At 43.0% G+C, this 25305-nt stretch overlaps 1 protein-coding gene across 1 annotated transcript; it reads left to right on the top strand.

The window, feature by feature from the left end:
• Positions 1–9729: 9729 nt before the first annotated feature.
• Positions 9730–18797, top strand: LOC110509052 (uncharacterized). The gene is made up of 5 exons (XM_036966608.2): positions 9730–9953; positions 12619–12672; positions 12885–13583; positions 14375–15607; positions 15756–18797. Exons 1-5 carry the CDS (start codon positions 9923–9925, stop codon positions 17762–17764), a joined length of 4026 nt encoding a protein of 1341 aa, XP_036822503.2. The 5' UTR covers positions 9730–9922; the 3' UTR covers positions 17765–18797.
• The last annotated feature ends 6508 nt before the right edge of the window (positions 18798–25305 follow it).

The following is a 25305-nucleotide window of genomic DNA, read 5'->3' as shown; positions in this document are numbered from 1 at the left end:
TAGACATTTTTGCAAATGTATAAATTACTTATTTGCATTTACAAGTATTCAGACCCTTTGCGATGAGACTCGAAATTGAGCACAGGTGCATCCTGTTTCCATTTGTCATCCTTGAGATGTTTCTACAACTCTGTTGGAGTCCACCTGTGGTAAATTAAATTGATTGGACATTATTTGTAAAGGCAAACACCTGACTATATAAGGTCCCACAGTTGACAATGCATGTCAGAGCAAAAATCAAGCAATGAGGTCAAAGGAATTGTACGTAGAGCTCTGAGATGGGATGGTGTCGAGGCACAGATCTGGGGAAGAGTACGAAAAAATGTCTGCAGCATTAAAGGTCCCCAAGAATACTGTGGCCTCCATCATTCTTAAATGGAAGATGTTTGGAACCACCAAGACTCTTCTTAGAGCTGGCCAGCAATCGAGGGAGAAGGGCCTTGTTCAGGGTGGTGACCAAGAACCCAATGGTCACTCTGACAGAGCTCCAGAGTTCCTCTGTGGAGATGGGAGAACCTTCCAGAAGGACAACCATCTCTGCAGCAATCCACCAATCAGGCCTTTATGGTAGATGGGCCAGACGGAAGCCACTCTTTGGTAAAAGGCACACGACAGCCCGCTTGGAGTTTGCCAAAAAGCACATAAGGACACTCAAACCATGAGAAACAAGATTCTCTGGTCTGATGAAACCAAGATGGACCTTTCTGGCTTGAATGCCAAGCATCACGTGGTGGAAACCTGGCACCATCCCTACGGTGAAGCATGGTGGTGGCAGCATCATGCTGTGGGGATGTCAGGATCGAGGGAAAGATGAACGGAGCAAAGTACAGAGAGATCCTTGATGAAAACCTTGTCGTGGAAATGTCCTCTATTTACCAAATCATGGGAGCAAACCACACACACAAGTCAGAGTTAGTTATCAAAGTCCATCTTTAATTATATGAGCTCTATCACAACCCTGTGACTCTCAGATTGATTCAGTGTCTCCCAGTGAATCCTCTGAGAGCCTCCTTACAATGCAACTGAGTTCCTTTAATAGCAAAGACACACATAGTCAGACAGCATAGACATAACTCATCGTTCAGCTTTGTCTCCTTTCCCAAACCCGTGAAACCATAAACCAATCATCCATATCAACAGGCATATATCAAATTGTCATTTATATACAACCCACTCTAAATACAAACTCCTGGACAAACTCACGGAGAGGAGGGTGAGGCTATAGTTTAAGATAGAAACAACACTGCAACCCTTCTTTCCCCACTAGAAAAGGTAGGGAGTAAAAGATATGTTTACACATGATGACACTTTGACCTCTCCCCTCTCAGCGGCCCAGGCAACTTAGTTTTGACATAGAACAGATAACTGCAACCTCACCACAGAATTACACAAAAATACCATTCTGATGAGAATTAACTTACACACATTTGATGAATATAAAACATCTTACATATGTTACCAACAAATTCTGATTATCCCACGACAACCTGCACCAGAGTGCTTAGGACCTCAGACTGGGGTGAAGGTTCGCTTTCCAACAGGATAACGACCCTAAGCATACAGCCAAGGCAACGCAGGTGTGGCTTTGTGACAAGTCTCTGAATTTCTTAGAGTAGCTCTGCCAGAGCCCGGAAGAAAGAGACCTGAAAAGAGAACCTGTGCAGCAACACTCCCCATCCAACCTGACAGAACTTAAGAGGATTTGCAGAGAAGAATTGGAGAAACTCCCCAAATACAGGTGTGCCAATTTTGTACCGTCATACCCAAGAAGACTGGAGGTTGTAATCGCTGCCAAAGGTCCTTCAACAAAGTACTGAGAAAAGGGTCTGAATACTTATGTAAATGTGATATTTCTGAAAACCTGTTTTTACTTTGTCATGATGGGGTAGTGTGTGTAGATTGATTAGTAAAAAAACAATTGAATCCATTTTAGAATAAAGCTGTAACGTAACAAAATGTGGAAAAGGTCAAGGGGTCTGAATACTTTCCAAATGCACTGTACAAGTGCAGGTTACATTTTGGTTAATATTGTTATTGTTAATGTTAACAGTAAAAAGTACATGACCCTGAATCGACCCCTGTTGGACAACTTTCGTAATATCCAGGATATACAAACAATTGCACATACTATAAAAAATCAGTCTACTATTTAGAATGCAAGTAAGGGTAATCGCACATGCCCATGCTTTCAATGAGCAGTAGATCTATAGTAGCCTTATTTTTATCCAGCAGAAACACACCAGAAACCAAACGTTTACAAGACGACACCTGCAATTTAGGGCATATTTCCACAGGTTTCCAGAAGCACACTTTGGGTCCAGGTAGTCATTACATTCTCCACTGCATGCTAACTGCTTTTAAAACTGTCAGCAGCAGTTGGCTACACCTTGAAGCCAGTGTGTGTGCTCAACGTCTGGTGACAGTTGAAAAGCAAGAGGTCCCCATCACCATTTCTTCTGTGCTTTTCAGTCAAGAGTTCTGTAATATAATGTATGTCCTTTTACGAGGGCTGGATGGAGCTCTGGCAATTCAATGTCCAGTCCAAGATATAAGAAAAGCCATGAAATAGGTGTAGAGTCCATGGCTCAGTTTAAATACATGTTATGTCTTCTACATCTGAGTCTTTATATAATGTTTCAGTCAGCTTTCAGTCATAAAGAAGCCCTGTCATGATACCTTTGTCTGTACATTATGCCTTGAATCTATTCTACCGTGACCAGAAACCTGCTCCTTTTACTCTCTGTTCCGAATGTACTAGACGACCAGTTCGTATAGCCTTTAGCCGTACCCTTATCCTACTCCTCCTCTGTTCCTCTGGTGATGTAGAGGTTAATCCAGGCCCTGCAGTGCCTAGCTCCACTCCCATCTCCCAGGCGCTCTCATTTGTTGACTTTTGTAACCGTAAAAGCCTTGGTTTCATGCATGTTAACATTAGAAGTCTCCTCCCTAAGTTTGTTTTATTCACTGCTTTAGCACACTCTGCCAACCCGGATGTCCTAGCCATGTCTGAATCCTGGCTTAAGAAGGCCACCAAAAACCCTGAAATTTCCATCCCTAACTATAACATTTTCCGACAAGATAGAACTGCCAAAGGGGGCGGAGTTGCAATCTACTGCAGAGAGAGCCTGCATAGTTCTGTCTTACTACCCAAACAATTTGAGCTTCTACTTTTAAAAATCCACCTTTCCAGAAACAAGTCTCTCACTGTTGCCGCTTGCTATAGACCACCTTCTGCCCCCAGCTGTGCCCTGGACACCATATGTGAATTGATTGCCCCCCCATCTATCTTCAGAGCTTGTGCTTTTAGGTGACCTAAACTAGGACATGCTTAACACCCCGGCCATCCTACAATCTCAATTTGATGCCCTCAATCTCACACAAATGATCAATGAACCAACCAGGTACAACCCCAAATCCGTAAACACAGGCACCCTCATAGATATCATCCTAACCAACCTGCCCTCCAAATACACCTCAACCAGGATCTCAGCGATCACTGCCTCATTGCCTGTGTCCGTAATGGGTCTGTGGTCAAACGACCACCCCTCATCACTGTCAAACGCTCCCTGAAACACTTCAGCGAGCTGGCCTTTCTAATCAACCTGGCCCATGGATCCTGGAAGGATATTGGCCTCATTCCGTCAGTAGAGGATGCCTGGTTATTCTTTAAAAGTGCTTTCCTCACCATCTTAAATAAGCATGCCCCATTCAAAAAACATTTGAACCAGGAACAGATATAGCCCTTGGTTCACTCCAGACCTGACTGCCCTTGACCAGCACAAAACATCCTGTGGCGTAAAGCATTAGCATCAAATAGCCCCCGCGATATGCACCTTTTCAGGGAAGTTAGGAACCAATATACACAGGCATTTAGGAAAGCAAAGGCCAACTTTTTCAAACAGAAATTTGCATCCTGCAGCACAAACTCCAAAAGGTTCTGGGACACTGTAAAGTCCATGGAGAATAAGAGCACCTCCTCCCAGCTGCCCACTGCACTGAGGCTAGGAGACACTGTCACCACCGATAAATCCACAATAATTGAGAATTTCAATAAGCATTGTTCTACAGCTGTCCATGCTTTCCACCTGGCTACCCCTACCCCGGTCAACAGCCCTGCACTCCCCACAGTAACTTGCCCAAGCCTCCCCATTTCTCCCTCACCCAAATCCAGATAGCTGAGGTTCTGAAGGAGCTGCAAAATCTGGACCCCTACAAATCAGCCGGGCTAGACAATCTGGACCCTCTCTTTCTAAAATTATCTGCCGAAATTGTTGCAATCCCTATTACTAGCCTGTTCAACATCTCTTTTGTATCGTCTGAGATCCCCAAAGATTGGAAAGCTGCCGCGGTCATCCCCCACTTTAAAGGGAGGGACACTCTGGACTCAAGGTCTTCGAAAGCCAAGTTAACGAACAGATCACCGACCATTTCGAATCCCACCGTACCTTCTCCGCTATGCAATCTGGTTTCCGAGCTGGTCATGGGTGCACCTCAGCCACGCTCAAGGTCCTAAACGATATCATAACCACCATCGATAAGAGACAACACTGTGCAGCTGTATTCATCGACCTGGCCAAGGCTTTCGACTCTGTCAATCACCACATTCTTATCGGCAGAATCAACAGCCTTGGTTTCTCAAATGACTGCCTCGCCTGCTTCACCAACTACTTCTCAGACTGAGTTCAGTTTGTCAAATCGGAGGTCCTGTTGTCCGGACCTCTGGCAGTCTCAATGGCGATGCCACAGGGTTCAAATCTCGGGCAGACTCTTTTCTCTGTATACATCAATGATGTCGCTCTTGCTGCTGGTGATTCTCTGATTAGACGACACCATTCTGTATACTTCTGGCCCTTCTTTGCACACTGTATTAACTAACCTCCAGACGAGCTTCAATGCCATACAACTCTCCTTCCGTGGCCTCCAACTGCTCTTAAATGCAAGTTAAACTAAATGCACGCTCTTCAACTGATCGCTGCCCACACCTGCCCGCCCGTCCAGCATCACTACTCTGGACGGTTCTGACTTATAATATGTGGACAACTACAAATACCTAGGTGTCTGGTTAGACTATAAACTCTCCTTCCAGACTCACATTAATCATCTGCAATCCAAAATTAAATCTAGAATCGGCTTCCTATTTCGCAACAAAGCATCCTTCACTCATGCTGCCAAACATACCCTTGTAATACTGACTATCCTGCCGATCCTTGACTTCAGCAATGTAATTTACAAAATAGCCTCCAACACTATACTCAGTAAATTGGATGCAGTCTATCACAGTGCCATCTGTTTTGTCACCAAAACCCCATATACTACCCACCATTGCGACATGTATGTCCTCATTGGCTGGCCCTCGCTTCAAATTCGTTGCCAAACCCACTGGCTCCAGGTCATCTAAGTCTTTGCTAGGTAAAGCCCCGCCTTATCTCAGCTCACTGGTCACCATAGCAGCACCCACCCTCAGCACGCGCTCCAGCAGGTATATTTCACTGGTCACCCCCAAAGCCAATTCCTCCTTTGGCTGCCTTTCCTTCCAGTTCTCTGCTGCCAATGACTGGAACCAATTGCAAAAGTCACTGAAGCTGGAGACTCATATCTCCCTCACTAACTTTAAGCACCAGATGTCAGAGCAGCTCACAGATCACTGCACCTGCACATTGCCCAGCCCACTACCACATCCCTATACCGTTATTTATTTCCTCCTTTGCACACCAGTATCTACCTGCAGATTAATCTTCTGCACATCTATCACTCCAGTGTTTAATTGCTATGTTGTAATTATTTCGCCACTATGGCTTATTTATTGCCTTACCTCCCTTATCTTTCCTCATTTGCACACACTGTATATAGACTTTTTCTACTGTATTATTGACTGTATGTTTGTTTATTCCATGTGTAACTCTGTGTTGTTGTTTGTGTCGCACTGTTTTGTTTTATCTTGGCCAGGTCGCAGTTGTAAATGAGAACTTATTCTCAACTGGCCTACCTGGTTAAATAAAGGTGACATTTTTTTTAAAGTATTAAAAAAGACTTGTTCTGACGTCCTGGATACACCTACAATAGCCTTACCACACCCCTGGATTCCACTGCTGAATTCAGGAGATGACCAGCAGTAAGTATTCTTACCTCTATACATTTCAGACAGCAATGGCTTTTTACTATTTCACACGTTATCAGAACCACTGTAATATATCGCTTATGTCGTTGTGTACTGTGGGTATTAATTAATGTTTCCATAAGAAAATGGAAGCTTGTTTCAAATCTTTTTATTTTGAACTGACGAGCGGAAGGGTTTGAGTTTGACAGGCTTTAGAAATACTATGAAAACCACATTAAATTACACTCAGGAGAGACAATGTTCACAAAACACTGGAAATGGACAATGTACAACCACAGAAAACATACCAACATACTGACACAAATTTAGATTAGACCATCTTCAAGTATGCTAGCTTCCCCCTATTCTACAAACACAATACAGACAAGTTATTCTACAGGCAAACATAGTATTTAATGCGCTCCTTTAACATAGACTTCTATGGGAGCCTAACACCTAGAGAGAATCATGTTGTGTTCACAGTCAGTATATCACAGTCAGGATATCACAGTCAGTATATCACAGCCAGGATATCACAGTCAGGATATCACAGTCAGTATATCACAGCCAGGATATCACAGCCAGAATATCACAGCAAGGATATCATAGCAAGGATATTACAGCCAGGATATCACAGCCAGGATATCACAGCAAGGATATCATAGCAAGGATATTACAGCCAGGATATCACAGCCAGGATATTACAGCCAGGATATCACAACCAGGATATCACAGCCAGGATATCACAGACAGGATATCACAGCCAGTATATCACAGCCAGGATATTACAGCCAGGATATCACAACCAGGATATCACAGCCAGGATATCACAGCAAGTATATCACAGCCAGGATATCACAGCCAGGATATCACAGCCAGGATATCACAGCCAGGATATTACAGCCAGGATATCACAACCAGGATATCACAGCCAGGATATCACAGCCAGGATATAACAGCCAGGATATTACAGCCAGGATATCACAACAAGGATATCACAGCCAGGATATCACAGCCAGGATATCACAGACAGGATATCACAGATAGGATATCACAGCCAGGATATCACAGCCAGGATATCACAACCAGGATATCACAGCCAGGATATCACAGCCAGGATATCACAGCCAGTATATCACAGCCAGGATATCACAGCCAGTATATCACAGCCAGTATATCACAGCCAGGATATCACAGCCGGTATATGTGACACGCCACCTGGATTCGGTCTCATGTAGCAAAATTTGAAATTGTGTTTTTTACATTATATAAAAGTAGAGACTCTGAGCTACAAAATGGTATATCATACACTGCATTTGAGGAACAATGGAAATGGGAATGTCTGCTATCAATCAAATTAAATCAAATTTGTATTTGTCACATGCAAAGAATACAACAGGTGTAGACTTTACAGTGAAATGCTTACTTACAAGCCCTTAACCAACAATGCAGTTTTAAGAGAAAATACCAAAAAAAAAAGCTAAGCTAAGAATAACAGATAATTAAAGAGCAGCAGTAAATAACAATAGAGGGGCTATATACAGGGGGGGTACCGGTACAGAGTCAATGTGCTGGGGCACCGGTGTCGAGGTAATTGAGGTAATATGTACATGTAGGAAGAGTTATCAAAGTGAGTATGCATAGATAATAACAGTGAGTAGCAGCAGCGTAGAAGAGGGCGGGGGGGCACTTCAAATAGTCTGGGTAACCATTTGATTAGATGTTCAGGAGTCTTATGGCTTGGGGGTAGAAGCTGTTTTAGAAGCCTCTTGGACCTAGACTTTGCACTCCATTACCGCTTGCCATAGCAAAGAGAACACTCTATGACTAGGGTGGCTGGAGTCTTTGACAATTTTTAGGGCCTTCCTCTGACACTGCCTGGTATAGAAGTCCTGGATGGCAGGAGGCTTGGCCCCGGTGATGTACTGGGCCGTATGCACTACCCTCTGTAGTGCCTATCTATAGCAGGATTTCTTATAAGCTTCCGGGTTAGAGTCCAGCTACTTGAAAGCGGCAGCTCTACCCTTCAGCTCAGTGCGAATGTTGCCTGTAATCCGTGGCTTCTGGTAGGGTATGGTAGGGTCCTGGAGTAGGTGGCGTTGTGGCCTGGATTCTCGGGTCTGCCATGGTAGGGATGGACTATTTTATAATAATACTACATAGAGGTACTGTACCTGGAGATTTTATCAATCTGTCTTTACAGTTTTGTTTTGATTAGCCTGATCTACCTAACCAACTGAAATCACTTCAGAGTAACATCAAATCAAGTGATTTAGCTTATTACTTTGATGTGGGATTGGGGATGTGCACAGTATCTGCCCAATGTCAATCAAATATAACATTTATTTGAATTGTACAATAACTGTTTGTTGTTGTTGAACAGTGTTTGCCAAAACACTCTCAAAAGCTTCAACTGGAAGCTGTATGTGTGTATGTGTTTTTTTCCAACTGCCATCTGGCTGAATGAGCTGTGTTTAATTAACTTAGATGACTTGGGTATGCAATATAAAGTACAGTGCATTTGGAAAGTATTCAGACCCAATGACTTTTTCCCCATTTTGTTACGTTACAACCTTATTCAAAAATTGATTATAATGTTTTTTCCCCTCATTAATCTACACACAATACCCCATAATGACAAAAACAGTTTTTTAGAAATGTGTGCAAATTTATGAAAAAATATTAAGCTGAAATATCACATTTACATAAGTATTCAGACCATTTGCTTTGAGACTAGAAATTTAGCTCCGGCGCATCCTGTTTCCACTGATCATCCTTGAGATGTTTCTACAACTTGGTTGGAGTCCACCTGTGGTAAATTCAAATGATTGGACATGATTTGGAAAGGCACACACCTGTAGATTTATTTTTTTAATTTACCTTTATTTAACTTGGCAAGTCAGTTAAGAACAAATTCTTATTTTCAATGACGGCCTAGGAACAGTGGGTTTAACTGCCTGTTCAGGGGCAGAATGGCAGATTTGTACTTTGTCAGCTCGGGGATTTGAACTTGCAACCTTTTGGTTACTAGTCCAACGCTCTAACCACTAGGTCCCACAGTTGACAGTGCATGTCAGAGCAAAAACCAAGCCATAAGGTCGAAGGAATTGTCCGTAGAGCGGCGAGACAGGATTGTGTTGAGGCACAGATCTGGGGAAGGGTACCAAAAATGTTTTGCAACATTGAAGGTCCCAGAGAACACAGTGGCCTCCATCATTCTTAAATAGAAGTTTGGAAGCACCAAGACTTCCTCGAGTGATGCTTACCATCCAACCTGACAGAGCTTGAGAGGATCAGAGAAGATTGGGAGAAACTCCCCAAATACAGGTATGCCAAGCTTGTAGCGTCATTCCCAAGACTTGAGGCTGTAATCGCTTCCAAAGATGCTTCAACAAAGTACTGAGTAAAGGGTCTGAATACTTATGCAAATGTAATATTTAAGTTTAGTTTATTTTATAAATTTGCTCAAATATAGAAAAACCTGTTTTTGCTTTCTCATTATGGGGTATTGTATGTAGATTGATGAGGGGGCAACGATTTAATCAATTTTAGAATAAGGCTGTAACGTAACAAAATGTGGATTTTTTTTTTTTTTTTTAAGTAGGGGTCTGAATGCCTTCCGAATGCACTGTATGCCAGGTGAAGAACATTCAGTCTTATTGTTATTCTGATTACAAATGTGCAAGTTAATGGTTTGTAAACATATTCAACACGTAGATTGAAGTCTCTCCACAAATTGTCATTTTAACACGTAGGAGGCACGCGTTTTGCTGCAACTTTCACTTTCACATTTATCTGTCACAGTGCAGACATTTTAACGATGAAATGGCGGACTCTGCATCATTCAGAGACGAAGGTAAGAGCAGTATAACTTCAAAAATATATATATTGGCCTGATGTTCATCAAATATTGTAACGTATAATTCATATTGTTGGCCTACATTTCTAACTGAATTTGCCAAACTGGCAAAATATTATTTTGGGGGGCTCATACTGGGCAACTGCTCTTCGTCTAGTATGGCCTACAACACCCTATGCTGTATCTGTGGAAAATAATTTACCGGAAATATCTCAAACAAGGGGTTCTGGAGAAGGCCTTCATCGGGCAGGCACCATATTATTGTTTTAGTTTATTAATAAAAATGTAATACCTGAATGTTAATAATCTAAATGTCACGGGTCTGTTTCGGAACTGATAGGATTGTCTCGGGAAGTGTAATTTTAACTGATTTGTCCGGAAGCGCCCGTACAGATCCGAACGCGACTGATGCTGTAGAGAGAAATGTTTCATTTATGCTGCCAATCATACATCAAAGCGGCAACAGGGTAGAGCCTCCGCGTGTTGCAAAAGTTAGGAGATATTTAATACATGTCAAATGGAATTAAAATTACGTATGCCGGTAAGGCAGCCCCGCACCTCTTATTGAGATGGTTTGGGGTAAAATGCGGAAGACACATTTTGGTTGAATGCATTCAGTTGAGTAACTGTGGCAAGACATCAGTAGGTTTATAATTGAACACATTTATGAAGATTTTACACTATTGTGGAGAGATGTACTGTTTGGATTCTTTACATACAATAGAAATAAGCACAATCATTTTTATGTAATTCATTTCATAATTCTTTTGGCCAAATTTCATATACACAAATGTAAATTTACAAACAGAAAACCACATTTTCATACCCTACAAAAATAAATGTAACTGTATTTTAAGACGGTTAAATGCTCTACTAACAAAAAAGCTGTTAGAATTGTAAGTATATGCATGTCCCTTAAGGTCCTTGTGTAATTTTAATGTGATATTGTACCCCCTAGCTCGATTGTCTATTGTTTGTAATCTATGTATGCTTGTGTTCCCTCATGTGCTTTATGTATTGAATTGTTATTAATAAAAATAAAAAATAAAATAAATAAAAAAATGTAAAAAAAGAGTAACTCCCGGTGTCACTAGCTCATCATACTATCACAAGATAGGCTAAAACTCCTTACCCAATAGAAATCCCTGACACTTGTGATGTCATGATCACACTTGTAGGCGATGTCATGGCAACGTTTGCAAGCTAACTAAGCTCATGCGCAGAATCAAGTCACTGGGGCGGAAGGTCGTCTGTGCACATGTACAAGCCGTCAACTGAAAGGCACTCCTTTGATATAAACTAGTTTTGACAAAACTTAAAACTTGCCAGTTTGTCACTTTCACGAAGTTGGAGTAATAACATGTTCAAATACTTAAGACATCAGCTCGAATCTACGCTGTGCCTTTAGATTTCGAGAAAATTAACAACTAAGGAATAATTTTTCACTTCTCTCATTGACTTATTAAACCCCATACCCAGGCTTAGTCTGCTTCGCAAGCTTTCCCTGAAGTCTTGCAATGTTGCATCTCTGGGTTTAGAAACTCTGCGGTACCATGCCTGCCAGAGCGGCAGCTCTCTCCCTCTTCTAGCTTTAACAGCTACGGTTAATAAAGTGAGTATCCACATGCGATAATGATCAATAGGCATGACTTACACTTCACATTTGCAACATAGTTGGGAGTTACATTGGTGGCTAAATTTACGTTGTTTGATAATCACTGTCAAAAGATTTATCATGAACTAATTTACTGGGGTGCCGAAGACAATATATTACAGTAACCGTGGCCTAGCTAACTGTTGGCTGTGGCTGCAGGGTCTGGAATGTTGAAGAAGCGGCATCGGTTGCCAGGTCATGCTAAAATGTCTAGCCCAATGACCGCTGAAAAATCTGCCAATAAGGGACGAAAACTAGCCCCAACATTATTTTATTTTTTCACAGCAAGAGAGGAGTTGCCAATAAATAATTTCCCCATGATGTTATTGAGCAAATTAAGGAGGAATATCTACGTAATTAACTTAAGCTAAGAAGCTAAATTTGGTTTCCTACACAATAATAATTATTGTGAGTTTAAGAATATGTTGCAAGAGAAAAGATACATTGCCCTTATTAAACTCTCCAGATAATTTTCCATCAATGGATGTCAATTTAACTTGTTTTGACTGCTATGATTAAGTAATAAGGCCCGAGGAGGTGTGATATATGGCCAATATACCGTGGCTAACGGCTGTTCTTAGGACATAGCCCTTAGCCGTGGTATATTGGCCATATACCACAAACCCCTGAGGTGCCTTATTGCTATTATAAACTGGTTACAACATAATTAGAACAGTAAAAAGTGTGTTTTTGTAATTCCCAGGATACATGTCTGATATACCATGGCTTTCAACCAATCAGCATTCAGGACTCAAGCCACATAGTTTATAATTGTAGCATGTGCATAACTATAGATAAATCCGACAGGAGAGTTAATACGATGAAAGTTGGACAGAGGATCTTAATCTCTGTGCAAATAACCTGTCATTCTTTTTCATTTTTTTTTCAGTTAGTCTTTAAATCACTCATTTAATACTACCCTGAGTTACACATATTCAATTCAAGCGACAATCAACATTAACAACTTTACAAAATACTAATGCTTGTGTTAATTTAATATGTTTTCAGTCTCGAATCCAGGGGCCCAGAAACGCAGAAGTATGGAAATATTGCGCCCAGAGAGTGAGTGATCAATAAAATATCAACCTGATTTATTTCAACTGATTTTTGATTTCTCTAGATTGTAGAGTTGTGGATTTATGTTGTTCTGTTGTAATATGGTGCGTAATGTTCATGGTGTAATACTGAACGAAAAGCTAAAAAAGAATGTTAGTGTAAACAAACATTTTACAGCAAACATTTTAAATAAGGTTGTGGTGGTGTTTATGTTACAGTGTCTGGAAGTCCTACAGAGATAAGGATTGTGCTGCTCGGCAAGAATGGCTCTAAGAAGAGTGCTGTTGGGAACTTCATCCTGGACAGAGGGGCATTTGACCCCAACTATGTACACAACCACTGTGAGAGAGCCAGGGGTCAGGTGGAGGGAAGACACATAGCTGTGATCAACACTCCAGACCTGTTAGACCCTAACATGTCACATGACAAACTCTCAGAGGAACTGCGTTGGTGTGTCACTATGTCTGACCCGGGACCTCATGTGTTCCTGTTGGTGCTGCAGCCTGAGGAGTTCACACAGGAAGAGGGAGACAGAATCAGGACCATCCTAGACACCCTCAGTGACCGGTCCTTTGACTACTCAATGGTACTGACAACTCATGAAGACAAGAGGGGACACATGGATGAGGATCACCCTCTGAATCAGATGGTCAGAGCCTGTAGAGGGAGGCAGCACCTCAGTGACCGCACTCAACTTATAGCAGATGTTGACAAGATTGTAAAGGAGAATGGAGGAGACTATCTCACCTGTGATGTATTTGAAGATACAAGTGGCATGGTACAAGGGAAAGAGGAAATCCACAGGAGTAAAACTGATGGAAGTCTCAAATCTACCTCTGAGGAAGAACGTGGAAAGGCTGTTTTGGAACAAGGAGTTTCAGCACAATTGTACAATTTTGATACATTTACAGAAGTTGGTAAGTATACAGCACATTGACAAAAGTTATAGTGAGATGAGCATTGAATATAAGTTGACAGTATTATAGTGATAGTCCCCCCACATTACCCTGTCAGCACTTTTTGGAAAAGGTAAGACAGCAACCCATGCTTTGGTTGTGTTTACCTGGCCACTGTAAACAAGATTAAAATCGTTGTTAAAGTAACTTCATTGAACTACAATCAATTTCAGACACTTTAGGATGATTTGGACTTGAAACGGGAAAAATGAAATTCATTCTCGTTTACACCATGTTGCCACTTCTATATTAAAGTGGGATGGCTACGGATCAGTTAAAATTTGTCCAAATTATCATTATTTTTGAAGCTCTGTTTTCAAAATGTCTATCTTGATAGGAAAAAACGATATAACAGATGGGTAGGTTGAATGTACATGTGAAAGTAAATAGATAACTGTTTTCTTATTCACTTGACTAACTATGATGTACTCATCTTGCAGAGCAGGAATTCAAAATGTTCATTTTTTATAATGAAGTTAGATTATGTTAGTAGAATTCATTGGGACATTGGTACATGGGTCATGTAATATGTTGTAATAGTAGGACATCATATTAGATTAATTGAGGATTTAATCCACATGTACTTACTTAATATTACTGTCTATTGCTGTCAAGCTTTTTAATCACAAGCATCACAAGAAAAGGGCCCATTTTAATTTGCATCAGGTACAATCCAGTATGAATATTGATAAACTACATTATGTTTTATCTGCATATCTTTATATTAATCAATGTGTACATATAATTTACAGAGTCTCAACTCAGGATAGTGTTGCTGGGGAGGAGTGACGACAAGAAGAAAACAGTGGGGAACATTATCCTACAGCAAGGGGCTTTTCCAGGAATAGGCCTCTCTGCTAGTTTGTTTACCAAAATACAGCAATGTGAGTCAGCCAGTGGGAAGGTGAATGGCAAGTCTGTTACTGTTGTAAAGACTCCAGACTTCTTTGCTCTGCCTGTGGAGTCCCTGATGCAGGAGATGGAGAGATGTAAGTCCCTCTCTGCTCCTGGGCCTCATGGGGTCCTGCTGGTGTTGAAGCCTGAGGAGTTCACAGAGGAGAACAGAAACACATTCAAGTTGATCCTGAGCATATTTGGTAAAGAGGCCTTCAAGTACTCAATGGTGATTATTACTCACGAGGAAGTCACAGGAAATCCTCATCTGAGACAAATGATTGAAGAATGTGGAGGAAGGCATCATGAAATGTACAAACAAGGAAGTGACCACAAAAAGTTAACTCAAAAGATAGAAAAGATGGTAGAGGAGAATGAATGGAGATACCTCACCTCCAATGAAGAGACGACACATGATACCATGACACCAAAGGCTCAGAGACTGAACGTGGTGCTGTGTGGCAGAAGAGGAGCTGGGAAGACTTCTATAGCCAATGCCATACTGGGTCAGACAGAGTCCAGTCCAAAGTCCAGCTCCTCCTCAGTGTGTGTGAAGAGAGAAGGAGAGGTGTGTGGTCGGCCGGTCACCCTCATCGAGCTGCCTGCTCTGTATGGAACACATCTCACTCAGGAGGAAGTGATGCGTGAGACTTTCCACTGTGTCTCTCTCTGTGACTCTGGAGTCCATGCTTTCCTCATGGTCGTACCTTTGGGTCCAATTACTGATGAAGACAAAGGAGAGCTGGAGACCATCCAGAAGATTCTCAGCTCACGAGTCAATGACTTTGTCATGGTCCTGTTTAGACAGGATAACATTCCAGTTGATAAAACTGCAGTTGACTTTGTGGAACAAAATGCAGACACAAAGCAACTGATCAAGATATGCGGAGGGCGGTTTAAAATCTTTGATGCTTCGAAGACTGGGAATGCTAAGCAGACGACAGAACTTGTAACAGAAATAGTCAAAATGATGGATCAGAACAGAACCTGCTACACTCTGTACATGTACATGGAGGCTAAACACCAATCAGAACTGGACCAAAACAGAAGAATCAAGGATTTAGAGGAGAGAATCAGGAACATGTCACAAGGTGAGTTTGTTGAACACAGGGAGGAACAAATACTGGGGGGTGATTGGGAAAGCAATGATTTAACACTATGAACCTTCAATGTTGATTTCAATATCAGTTCATGCAGTAATTAACATTCATATCTTATCATTTATTATTTAATTTGTAGGTGCTGAAATGGAGTGTTCCAGCACAGAGTGCATAAGGGTGGTGCTGATTGGGAAAACTGGCAATGGGAAGAGCTCCTCTGCAAACACTATCCTGGGCAGAGATGAATTTAAGTCTAAATCCAGCACTGATTCTGTGACAACAGTTTGTAAGAAGGCAGTCGGCAAAGTTGATGGAAGAACAGTTTCTGTGGTGGACACACCTGGTCTTTTTGACACAACATTGTCTAATAAAGATGTTCAGAAAGAGATAGTGAAATGTGTTTCCCTGTCAGCTCCTGGACCCCATGTGTTTATCATAGTGTTGACTATCGGGAGAATCACGAAAGAGGAGCTAGACACTTTGGACCTCATAGAGAAAACCTTTGGTCCACGGGCAGGAATGTTTTGCTTAGTTCTGTTTACTAGAGGAGGTGACTTGAAAAATGAATCAATTCAAGATTACATTGGGGAAAGCAAGATTGCCAAACTGCATAAACTGATCAGAGATTGTGGAGACAGATTCCATGTCTTCAACAACAACAACGATAATAACTGCACACAGGTCACTGAGCTGATTAAGAAGATGAACAAAATGGTGTCCATGAACAAGGGCAGTTTCTACACCAATGAGATGTTCCAGGAGGCAGAGGCAGCCATTAAACAAAAACAGGAAGCAATACTGAAGGAGAGAGAGGCGGAGATAAAGGCTGACATGGAGAAACTGAAGGTCGGACATGAATCAGACATGGAAAAGATGAAGTCAAAGTTGGAAGAGGAGAGATTGAAAGTTCAGCGGGAAAGACAGCTGAGAGAAAACATGTTGAGAGAGAGAGAGGAAGCTATTCGAAAAGAGCATGGAGACAAGGAGAAAGCAGAGAAGGAAGAAAGAGAGTTGGAGGACAAAAAAAGGAAAGAGGATGAAAAGTTGAAAAAAGAAATATGGGACACAGAAAAAGAGAAGATGGAAAAAGAGATAAAAACTCAGGAAATAAAGTTGAAAAACCTCCAAAAAGAAAAGGAAGAAGAATATAACATGAGGATTGAAAAACTGAGAAAAGAAGAGAAAGACAGAGAAGAACGGCAAATAAATCAGGAATGGAAGTTTGATAAACTAAAAAGGGAACAGGAGGAAGAAATTAAAATGAGACAAAAAGAAGAGGATGAGAGGAGAAAGAAGGAAGAGGAAGAAAGACAAGAGTGGCAAAGAAAAATAGAGGAAGCAGAGAAAGGTCAAACAGAACTCCAAGAAGTAATGCGTAGTGAAAAAGAGGAATGGGAGGAACAGTTGAAGAAAGAAAGAGACAGACAACAGGAAGAAGAAAGGCTGAGGAGACAGAAGGAGGTACAAACTCTTGTAGAACAAGAGGAAAAACAGAGGAGATTGAGAGAGGAGTTTGAAAGAGAGAGGGAACGAGATAGAATAAAGATGAAGGAATCAGAAGATCAGAGGAGAGAAACCGAGCAGAAAGAAAGAGAACGAATAGAAAAAGACTTTGAAGAAAAGAGGAGAGAGTTGACAGACAAAATGACAACGCAACGAGAGCAGTGGGAGAGAGAACGTGGAGAGGAACATGAAAGAAGAATTCAAGAGGATGTAAATAGAAGAGTGGAGGAGAGACTAAGACTAAGAAAACTGGAGGAAACATTTCACCAAGAACGTGAAGAAGAGAATATGAGGAAAGAGAAGGAAGATAAAGTCAGGAGAGAACAAGAAGAGAAGAAATGGAAAGAAATGAGGGCAGATTATGAAAGAAAAACAAAAGAAATGATGGATAAATATGAACAAGAGGCCAGAAGACTTGCAGAGGAAATGAATAACTTTAAAGAGAAATATGAAAATGACTTCCAAAAACTATTGGATCAACATGAAGAAGAGAAGGAGAAACTGATATTAAAGCACAAAGGGGAGTATGATCTTTTGAATGCTCTATATGGTCATGATAAAACAAAACTCACTGAGAAAATCAATGAATTACAAGAGACGCATGAGGAAGAGATAAAGCACCTGTATAAATGTGTTGTACAGTGAGAATCTTGAGCCCTATTTGAATGGGATTGGTATAATTAAGCAATAAGGCCCAAGCCGGTGTGGTATATGGCCAATATACTGTACCAAGGTGAAAGGTTGTTCTTATGTACGACGGAGCCCCTGGATACAGCACTTAGCCGTGGTATAATGGCCATATGCTACAAACCTCTGAGGTGCCTTATTGCTGTTATAAACCGGTTACCCACACAATTAGAGCAGTAAAAATATTTTTGGGTCATACCTGTGGTATACGGTCTGATTTTCCACGGCTTTCAGCCAATCAGTATTCAGTGCTCAAAGCACCCAATTTATTATAACTAATAAACATTGTAACTTAATACATTTTTAAATAGACTGCGGTGAAATGAGCAGCAGTGTGAACCAAAGATAATTCAGAGTGAGCGTGATGCAAGAGGTTAGACTCCCACACAGAACATCTGCGGCTGTGTGCTTGTGCATGGGATTTCACGTCACTCTCCTGTGATGTGAAAGCTGCCTGATACTATTTTGAATAGATATTCTCTGTCCTAGAACATCAGTACATGAAGGGGAATTGTCCAAAACTCCATTTATGGTTTCTAAACCTATTTGTTTGATTTATTGTTTATTATCCTTGTTCAAAGCCTTTTCCTTGGACAGATCAGACTGGCCATGACTCATGAAAGTAAACATGTTGCTGGATTGTTGGTCATTTTGTATCGATGTGCGAGGGTGTCATTTTCCTAAAGTCTGAAATTAGCATGTTGAGCACTTTAGTGAGTCTCCATTCAAGGACACTGTCAATTTCACTAAATACTACCATCCACAATATACACGTGATAAAGCAGCCATCTATTGAAGCCCTATTTGAATGGGACCGGTATAATTAAGCAGGGAGGCCAGAGGTATATGGCCAATATACCACGGCTAAGGGCTGTTCTTATGATGTCATATGTTTCATTTTCCTATCTGTGACTGTGCTTTATATATTCTGATGCTATTTCTGTCTTTGTGTTGTAACAAACCAGAGAATAAAAGACAAATCAACAAATGAGTTAAAATGTTTCTTTCTTCCTTTCACTTCATAGTTGTTCCCACAGCCTTGTTTAAAACGCAGCTGAATTATTTTCAACTCGGAGGAGGTCCCCAGTAGAGATTCTCCATTGAATATGTATTATAGTCCAGGAAGAGGCTTAATGTCTGTGAAGGAACATGACCCTACATGTATTATAGTCCAGGAAGAGGCTTAATGTCTGTGAGGGAACATGACCCTACATGTATTATAGTCCAGGAAGAGGCTTAATGTCTGTGAGGGAACATGACCCTACATGTATTATAGTCCAGGAAGAGGCTTAATGTCTGTGAGGGAACATGACCCTACATGTATTATAGTCCAGGAAGAGGCTTAATGTCTGTGAAGGAACATGACCCTACATGTATTATAGTCCAGGAAGAGGCTTAATGTCTGTGAGGGAACATGACCCTACATGTATTATAGTCCAGGAAGAGGCTTAATGTCTGTGAGGGAACATGACCCTACATGTATTATAGTCCAGGAAGAGGCTTAATGTCTGTGAGGGAACATGACCCTACATGTATTATAGTCCAGGAAGAGGCTTAATGTCTGTGAAGGAACATGACCCTACATGTATTATAGTCCAGGAAGAGGCTTAATGTCTGTGAGGGAACATGACCCTACATGTATTATAGTCCAGGAAGAGGCTTAATGTCTGTGAGGGAACATGACCCTTCATGTATTATAGTCCAGGAAGAGGCTTAATGTCTGTGAGGGAACATGACCCTACATGTATTATAGTCCAGGAAGAGGCTTAATGTCTGTGAGGGAACATGACCCTACATGTATTATAGTCCAGGAAGAGGCTTAATGTCTGTGAGGGAACATGACCCTACATGTATTATAGTCCAGGAAGAGGCTTAATGTATGTGAGGGAACATGACCCTACATGTATTATAGTCCAGGAAGAGGCTTAATGTCTGTGAGGGAACATGACCCTTCATGTATTATAGTCCAGGAAGAGGCTTAATGTCTGTGAGGGAACATGACCCTACATGTATTATAGTCCAGGAAGAGGCTTAATGTCTGTGAGGGAACATGACCCTACATGTATTATAGTCCAGGAAGAGGCTTAATGTCTGTGAGGGAACATGACCCTACATGTATTATAGTCCAGGAAGAGGCTTAATGTCTGTGAGGGAACATGACCCTACATGTATTATAGTCCAGGAAGAGGCTTAATGTCTGTGAGGGAACATGACCCTTCATGTATTATAGTCCAGGAAGAGGCTTAATGTCTGTGAGGGAACATGACCCTTCATGTATTATAGTCCAGGAAGAGGCTTAATGTCTGTGAGGGAACATGACCCTTCATGTATTATAGTCCAGGAAGAGGCTTAATGTCTGTGAGGGAACATGACCCTTCATGTATTATAGTCCAGGAAGAGGCTTAATGTCTGTGAGGGAACATGACCCTACATGTATTATAGTCCAGGAAGAGGCTTAATGTCTGTGAGGGAACATGACCCTACATGTATTATAGTCCAGGAAGAGGCTTAATGTCTGTGAAGGAACATGACCCTACATGTATTATAGTCCAGGAAGAGGCTTAATGTCTGTGAGGGAACATGACCCTACATGTATTATAGTCCAGGAAGAGGCTTAATGTCTGTGAAGGAACATGACCCTACATGTATTATAGTCCAGGAAGAGGCTTAATGTCTGTGAATGAACATGACCCTACATGTATTATAGTCCAGGAAGAGGCTTAATGTCTGTGAGGGAACATGACCCTACATGTATTATAGTCCAGGAAGAGGCTTAATGTCTGTGAGGGAACATGACCCTACATGTATTATAGTCCAGGAAGAGGCTTAATGTCTGTGAGGGAACATGACCCTACATGTATTATAGTCCAGGAAGAGGCTTAATGTCTGTGAGGGAACATGACCCTACATGTATTATAGTCCAGGAAGAGGCTTAATGTCTGTGAGGGAACATGACCCTACATGTATTATAGTCCAGGAAGAGGCTTAATGTCTGTGAGGGAACATGACCCTACATGTATTATAGTCCAGGAAGAGGCTTAATGTCTGTGAAGGAACATGACCCTACATGTGAAAACTAAGATTAAACTGCAGAGCTGTATTACTCAAAGCTGTTTTATAACCTTTTTGAGAAAATAGATGGTTTCAGTGAGCAGTAAATCTAATTTATCCTCAGTAGTCCTTTCCCTAGTGGAGATGGTCTTAGCTCTCTTCAACCAGCAGAAACAGCAGAAACCAAACATTTACAAGAAGACACCTGCAATTCAGTGCATATTTCCACGAGTTTTCAGAAGAACACTTTGGCCTCAAGGTGTAGCCAACTGCTGCTGACAGTTTTAAAAGCAAGTAGCACCCAGTGGAGAATGTAATGATTAGCTGAACCCAGTGTTTGTGCTCTGTCTGGTGACAGGTTTAAAAGCAGGTAGCACCCAGTGGAGAATGTAATGATTAGCTGAACCCAGTGTTTGTGCTCTGTCTGGTGACAGGTTTAAAAGCAGGTAACACCCAGTGGAGAATGTAATGATTAGCTGAACCTGGTGACAGGTTTAAAAGCAGGTAACACCCAGTGGAGAATGTAATGATTAGCTGAACCCAGTGTTTGTGCTCTGTCTGGTGACAGGTTTAAAAGCAGGTAGCACCCAGTGCAGAATGTAATGATTAGCTGAACCCAGTGTTTGTGCTCTGTCTGGTGACAGGTTTAAAAGCAGGTAGCACCCAGTGGAGAATGTAATGATTAGCTGAACCCAGTGTTTGTGCTCTGTCTGGTGACAGGTTTAAAAGCAGGTAGCACCCAGTGGAGAATGTAATGATTAGCTGAACCCAGTGTTTGTGCTCTGTCTGGTGACAGGTTTAAAAGCAGGTAACACCCAGTGGAGAATGTAATGATTAGCTGAACCTGGTGACAGGTTTAAAAGCAGGTAACACCCAGTGGAGAATGTAATGATTAGCTGAACCCAGTGTTTGTGCTCTGTCTGGTGACAGGTTTAAAAGCAGGTAGCACCCAGTGCAGAATGTAATGATTAGCTGAACCCAGTGTTTGTGCTCTGTCTGGTGACAGGTTTAAAAGCATGTTATGGTGCGTGAATGAGGACCCAAAAGCGAATTAACAAACAGAGTACTTTAATGACGAACATACGTGGGCTCAGATGGACAGGTAGATTCCGACAGGACAGGACAAGGTTGCAGCACACACGATGATAGTCTGGTTCAGGCATGAGACACACAAACAAACAAACAAGAATCCGACAAGGACAGGAGCAGAAACAGAGAGAGATATAGGGACCTAATCAGAGGGAAAAAGGGAACAGGTGGGGAACGGGGTGAATGGGTAATTAGGAGGAGACAAGGCACAGCTGGGGAAAAGAGGGGGAGAAAAGGTAACATAACAACGACCAGCAGAGGGAGACAGGGTGAAGGGAAAGGACAGAGACAAGACAACATGACAGTACCCCCCCACTCACCGAGCGCCTCCTGGCGCACTCGAGGAGGAAGCCTGGCGGCAACGGAGGAAATCATCGATCAGCGCACGGTCCAGCACGTCCCGAGAGGGAACCCAACTCCTCTCCTCAGGACCGTACCCCTCCCAATCTACTAGGTACTGATGACCACGGCCCCGAGGACGCATGTCCAAAATCCTACGGACCCTGTAGATGGGTGCGCCCTCGACAAGGATGGGGGGGGGGGGGGGAAGACGAGCGGGGGCGCGAAGAACGGGCTTGACACAGGAGACATGGAAGACCGGGTGGACGCGACGAAGATATCGCGGCAGAAGAAGTCGCACTGCGACAGGGTTAATGATTTGAGAAATACGGAACGGACCAATGAACCGCGGGGTCAACTTGCGAGAAGCGGTCTTAAGGGGAAGGTTCTGAGTGGAGAGCCAAACTCTCTGACCGCGACAATATCTAGGACTCTTAGTTCTACGCTTATTAGCAGCTCTCACAGTCTGCGCCCTATAACGGCAAAGTGCAGACCTGACCCTCTTCCAGGTGCGCTCGCAACGTTGGACAAAAGCCTGAGCGGAGGGGACGCTGGACTCGGCGAACTGAGATGAGAACAGCGGAGGCTGGTACCCGAGGCTACTCTGAAAAGGAGATAGCCCTGTCGCAGACGAAGGAAGCGAGTTGTGGGCGTATTCTGCCCAGGGGAGCTGTTCTGACCAAGACGCAGGGTTGCGAAAAGAAAGACTGCGTAAGATGCGACCAATAGTCTGATTGGCCCGTTCTGCTTGACCGTTAGACTGGGGGTGAAAGCCGGAAGAGAGACTGACGGAAGCCCCAATCAAACGGCAAAACTCCCTCCAAAATTGAGACGTGAATTGCGGACCTCTGTCCGAAACGACGTCTGACGGAAGGCCATGAATTCTGAAAACATTCTCGATGATGATTTGTGCCGTCTCTTTAGCAGAAGGAAGCTTAGCAAGGGGAATAAAATGAGCCGCCTTAGAGAACCTGTCGACAACCGTAAGAATAACAGTCTTCCCCGCTGACGAAGGCAGTCCGGTGACAAAATCTAAGGCGATGTGAGACCACGGTCGAGAGGGAATGGGAAGCGGCCTGAGACGGCCGGCAGGAGGGGAGTTACCGGACTTAGTCTGCGCGCAGACCGAACAAGCAGCCACGAAACGACGCGTGTCATGCTCCCGGGTGGGCCACCAAAAACGCTGGCGAATGGAAGCAAGCGTACCCCGAACGCCAGGGTGGCCGGCTAACTTGGCAGAGTGAGCCCACTGAAGAACGGCCAGACGAGTAGGAACGGGAACGAAAAGAAGGTTCCTAGGACAAGCGCGCGGCGACGGAGTGTGAGTGAGCGCTTGCTTTACCTGCCTCTCAATTCCCCAGACAGTCAACCCGACAACACGCCCCTCAGGGAGAATCCCCTCGGGGTCAGTGGAGGCTACTGAAGAACTGAAGAGACGAGATAAAGCATCAGGCTTGGTGTTCTTAGAGCCCGGACGATAAGAAATCACGAACTCGAAACGAGCGAAAAACAGCGCCCAACGCGCCTGACGCGCATTAAGTCGTTTGGCAGAACGGATGTACTCAAGGTTCCTATGGTCAGTCCAAACGACAAAAGGAACGGTCGCCCCCTCCAACCACTGTCGCCATTCGCCTAGGGCTAACCGGATGGCGAGCAGTTCGCGGTTTCCCACATCATAGTTACGTTCCGACGGGGACAGGCGATGAGAAAAATACGCGCATGGGTGGACCTTGTCGTCAGAGAGGGAGCGCTGAGAAAGAATGGCTCCCACGCCCACCTCTGACGCGTCAACCTCGACAACGAACTGTCTAGAGACGTCAGGTGTAACAAGGATAGGAGCGGATGTAAAACGATTCTTGAGGAGATCAAAAGCTCCCTGGGCGGAAACGGACCACTTAAAGCACGTCTTGACAGAAGTAAGGGCTGTGAGAGGAGCTGCCACCTGACCGAAATTACGGATGAAACGACGATAGAAGTTCGCGAAGCCGAGAAAGCGCTGCAGCTCGACGCGTGACTTAGGAGCGGGCCAATCAATGACAGCTTGGACCTTAGCGGGATCCATCTTAATGCCTTCAGCGGAAATAACAGAACCGAGAAATGTGACGGAGGAGGCATGAAAAGTGCACTTCTCAGCCTTCACAAAAAGACAATTCTCTAAAAGGCGCTGGAGGACACGTCGAACGTGCTGAAGATGAATCTGGAGTGACGGTGAAAAAATCAGGATATCGTCAAGGTAAACGAAAACAAAGATGTTCAGCATGTCTCTCAGGACATCATTGACTAATGCCTGAAAGACAGCTGGAGCGTTAGCGAGGCCGAAAGGAAGAACCCGGTATTCAAAGTGCCCTAACGGAGTGTTAAACGCCGTCTTCCACTCGTCCCCCTCCCTGATGCGCACGAGATGGTAAGCGTTACGAAGGTCCAACTTAGTGAAAAACCTGGCTCCCTGCAGGATCTCGAAGGCTGAAGACATAAGAGGAAGCGGATAACGATTCTTAACTGTTATGTCATTCAGCCCTCGATAATCTATGCAGGGGCGCAGAGACCCGTCCTTCTTCTTGACAAAAAAAAAACCCGCTCCGGCGGGAGAGGAGGAGGGGACTATGGTACCGGCGTCAAGAGCTACAGACAAATAATCCTCGAGAGCCTTACGTTCGGGAGCCGACAGAGAGTATAGTCTACCCCGGGGGGGAGTGGTTCCCGGAAGGAGATCAATACTACAATCATACGACCGGTGTGGAGGAAGAGAGGTGGCCCTGGACCGACTGAACACCGTGCGCAGATCGTGATATTCCTCCGGCACCCCTGTCAAATCACCAGGCTCCTCCTGTGAAGAAGAGACAGAGGAAACAGGAGGGATAGCAGACATTAAACATTTCACATGACAAGAGACGTTCCAGGAGAGGATAGAATTACTAGACCAATTAATGGAAGGATTATGACAAACTAGCCAGGGATGGCCCAAAACAACAGGTGTAAAAGGTGAACGAAAAATCAAAAAAGAAATGGTTTCGCTATGA

The sequence above is a fragment of the Oncorhynchus mykiss genome, chromosome 28 (assembly GCF_057628025.1).
Source record: "Oncorhynchus mykiss isolate SJ-2025 chromosome 28, ASM5762802v1, whole genome shotgun sequence".
In the NCBI taxonomy this organism is placed as follows: domain Eukaryota; kingdom Metazoa; phylum Chordata; class Actinopteri; order Salmoniformes; family Salmonidae; genus Oncorhynchus; species Oncorhynchus mykiss.
Note: the sequence above shows the minus strand (reverse complement) of the source record. Positions and strands in the feature narration are given on the sequence as shown.

Excerpts from the sequence above, each read along its gene's own strand:
- LOC110509052 (XM_036966608.2), top strand. The coding sequence starts at position 9,923 with ATGGCGGACTCTGCATCATTCAGAGACGAAG. Across the intron at positions 12,673-12,884 it reads GGAAATATTGCGCCCAGAGA|TGTCTGGAAGTCCTACAGAG; the intron begins GTGAGTGATCAA and ends TTTATGTTACAG. Across the intron at positions 13,584-14,374 it reads TGATACATTTACAGAAGTTG|AGTCTCAACTCAGGATAGTG; the intron begins GTAAGTATACAG and ends TATAATTTACAG.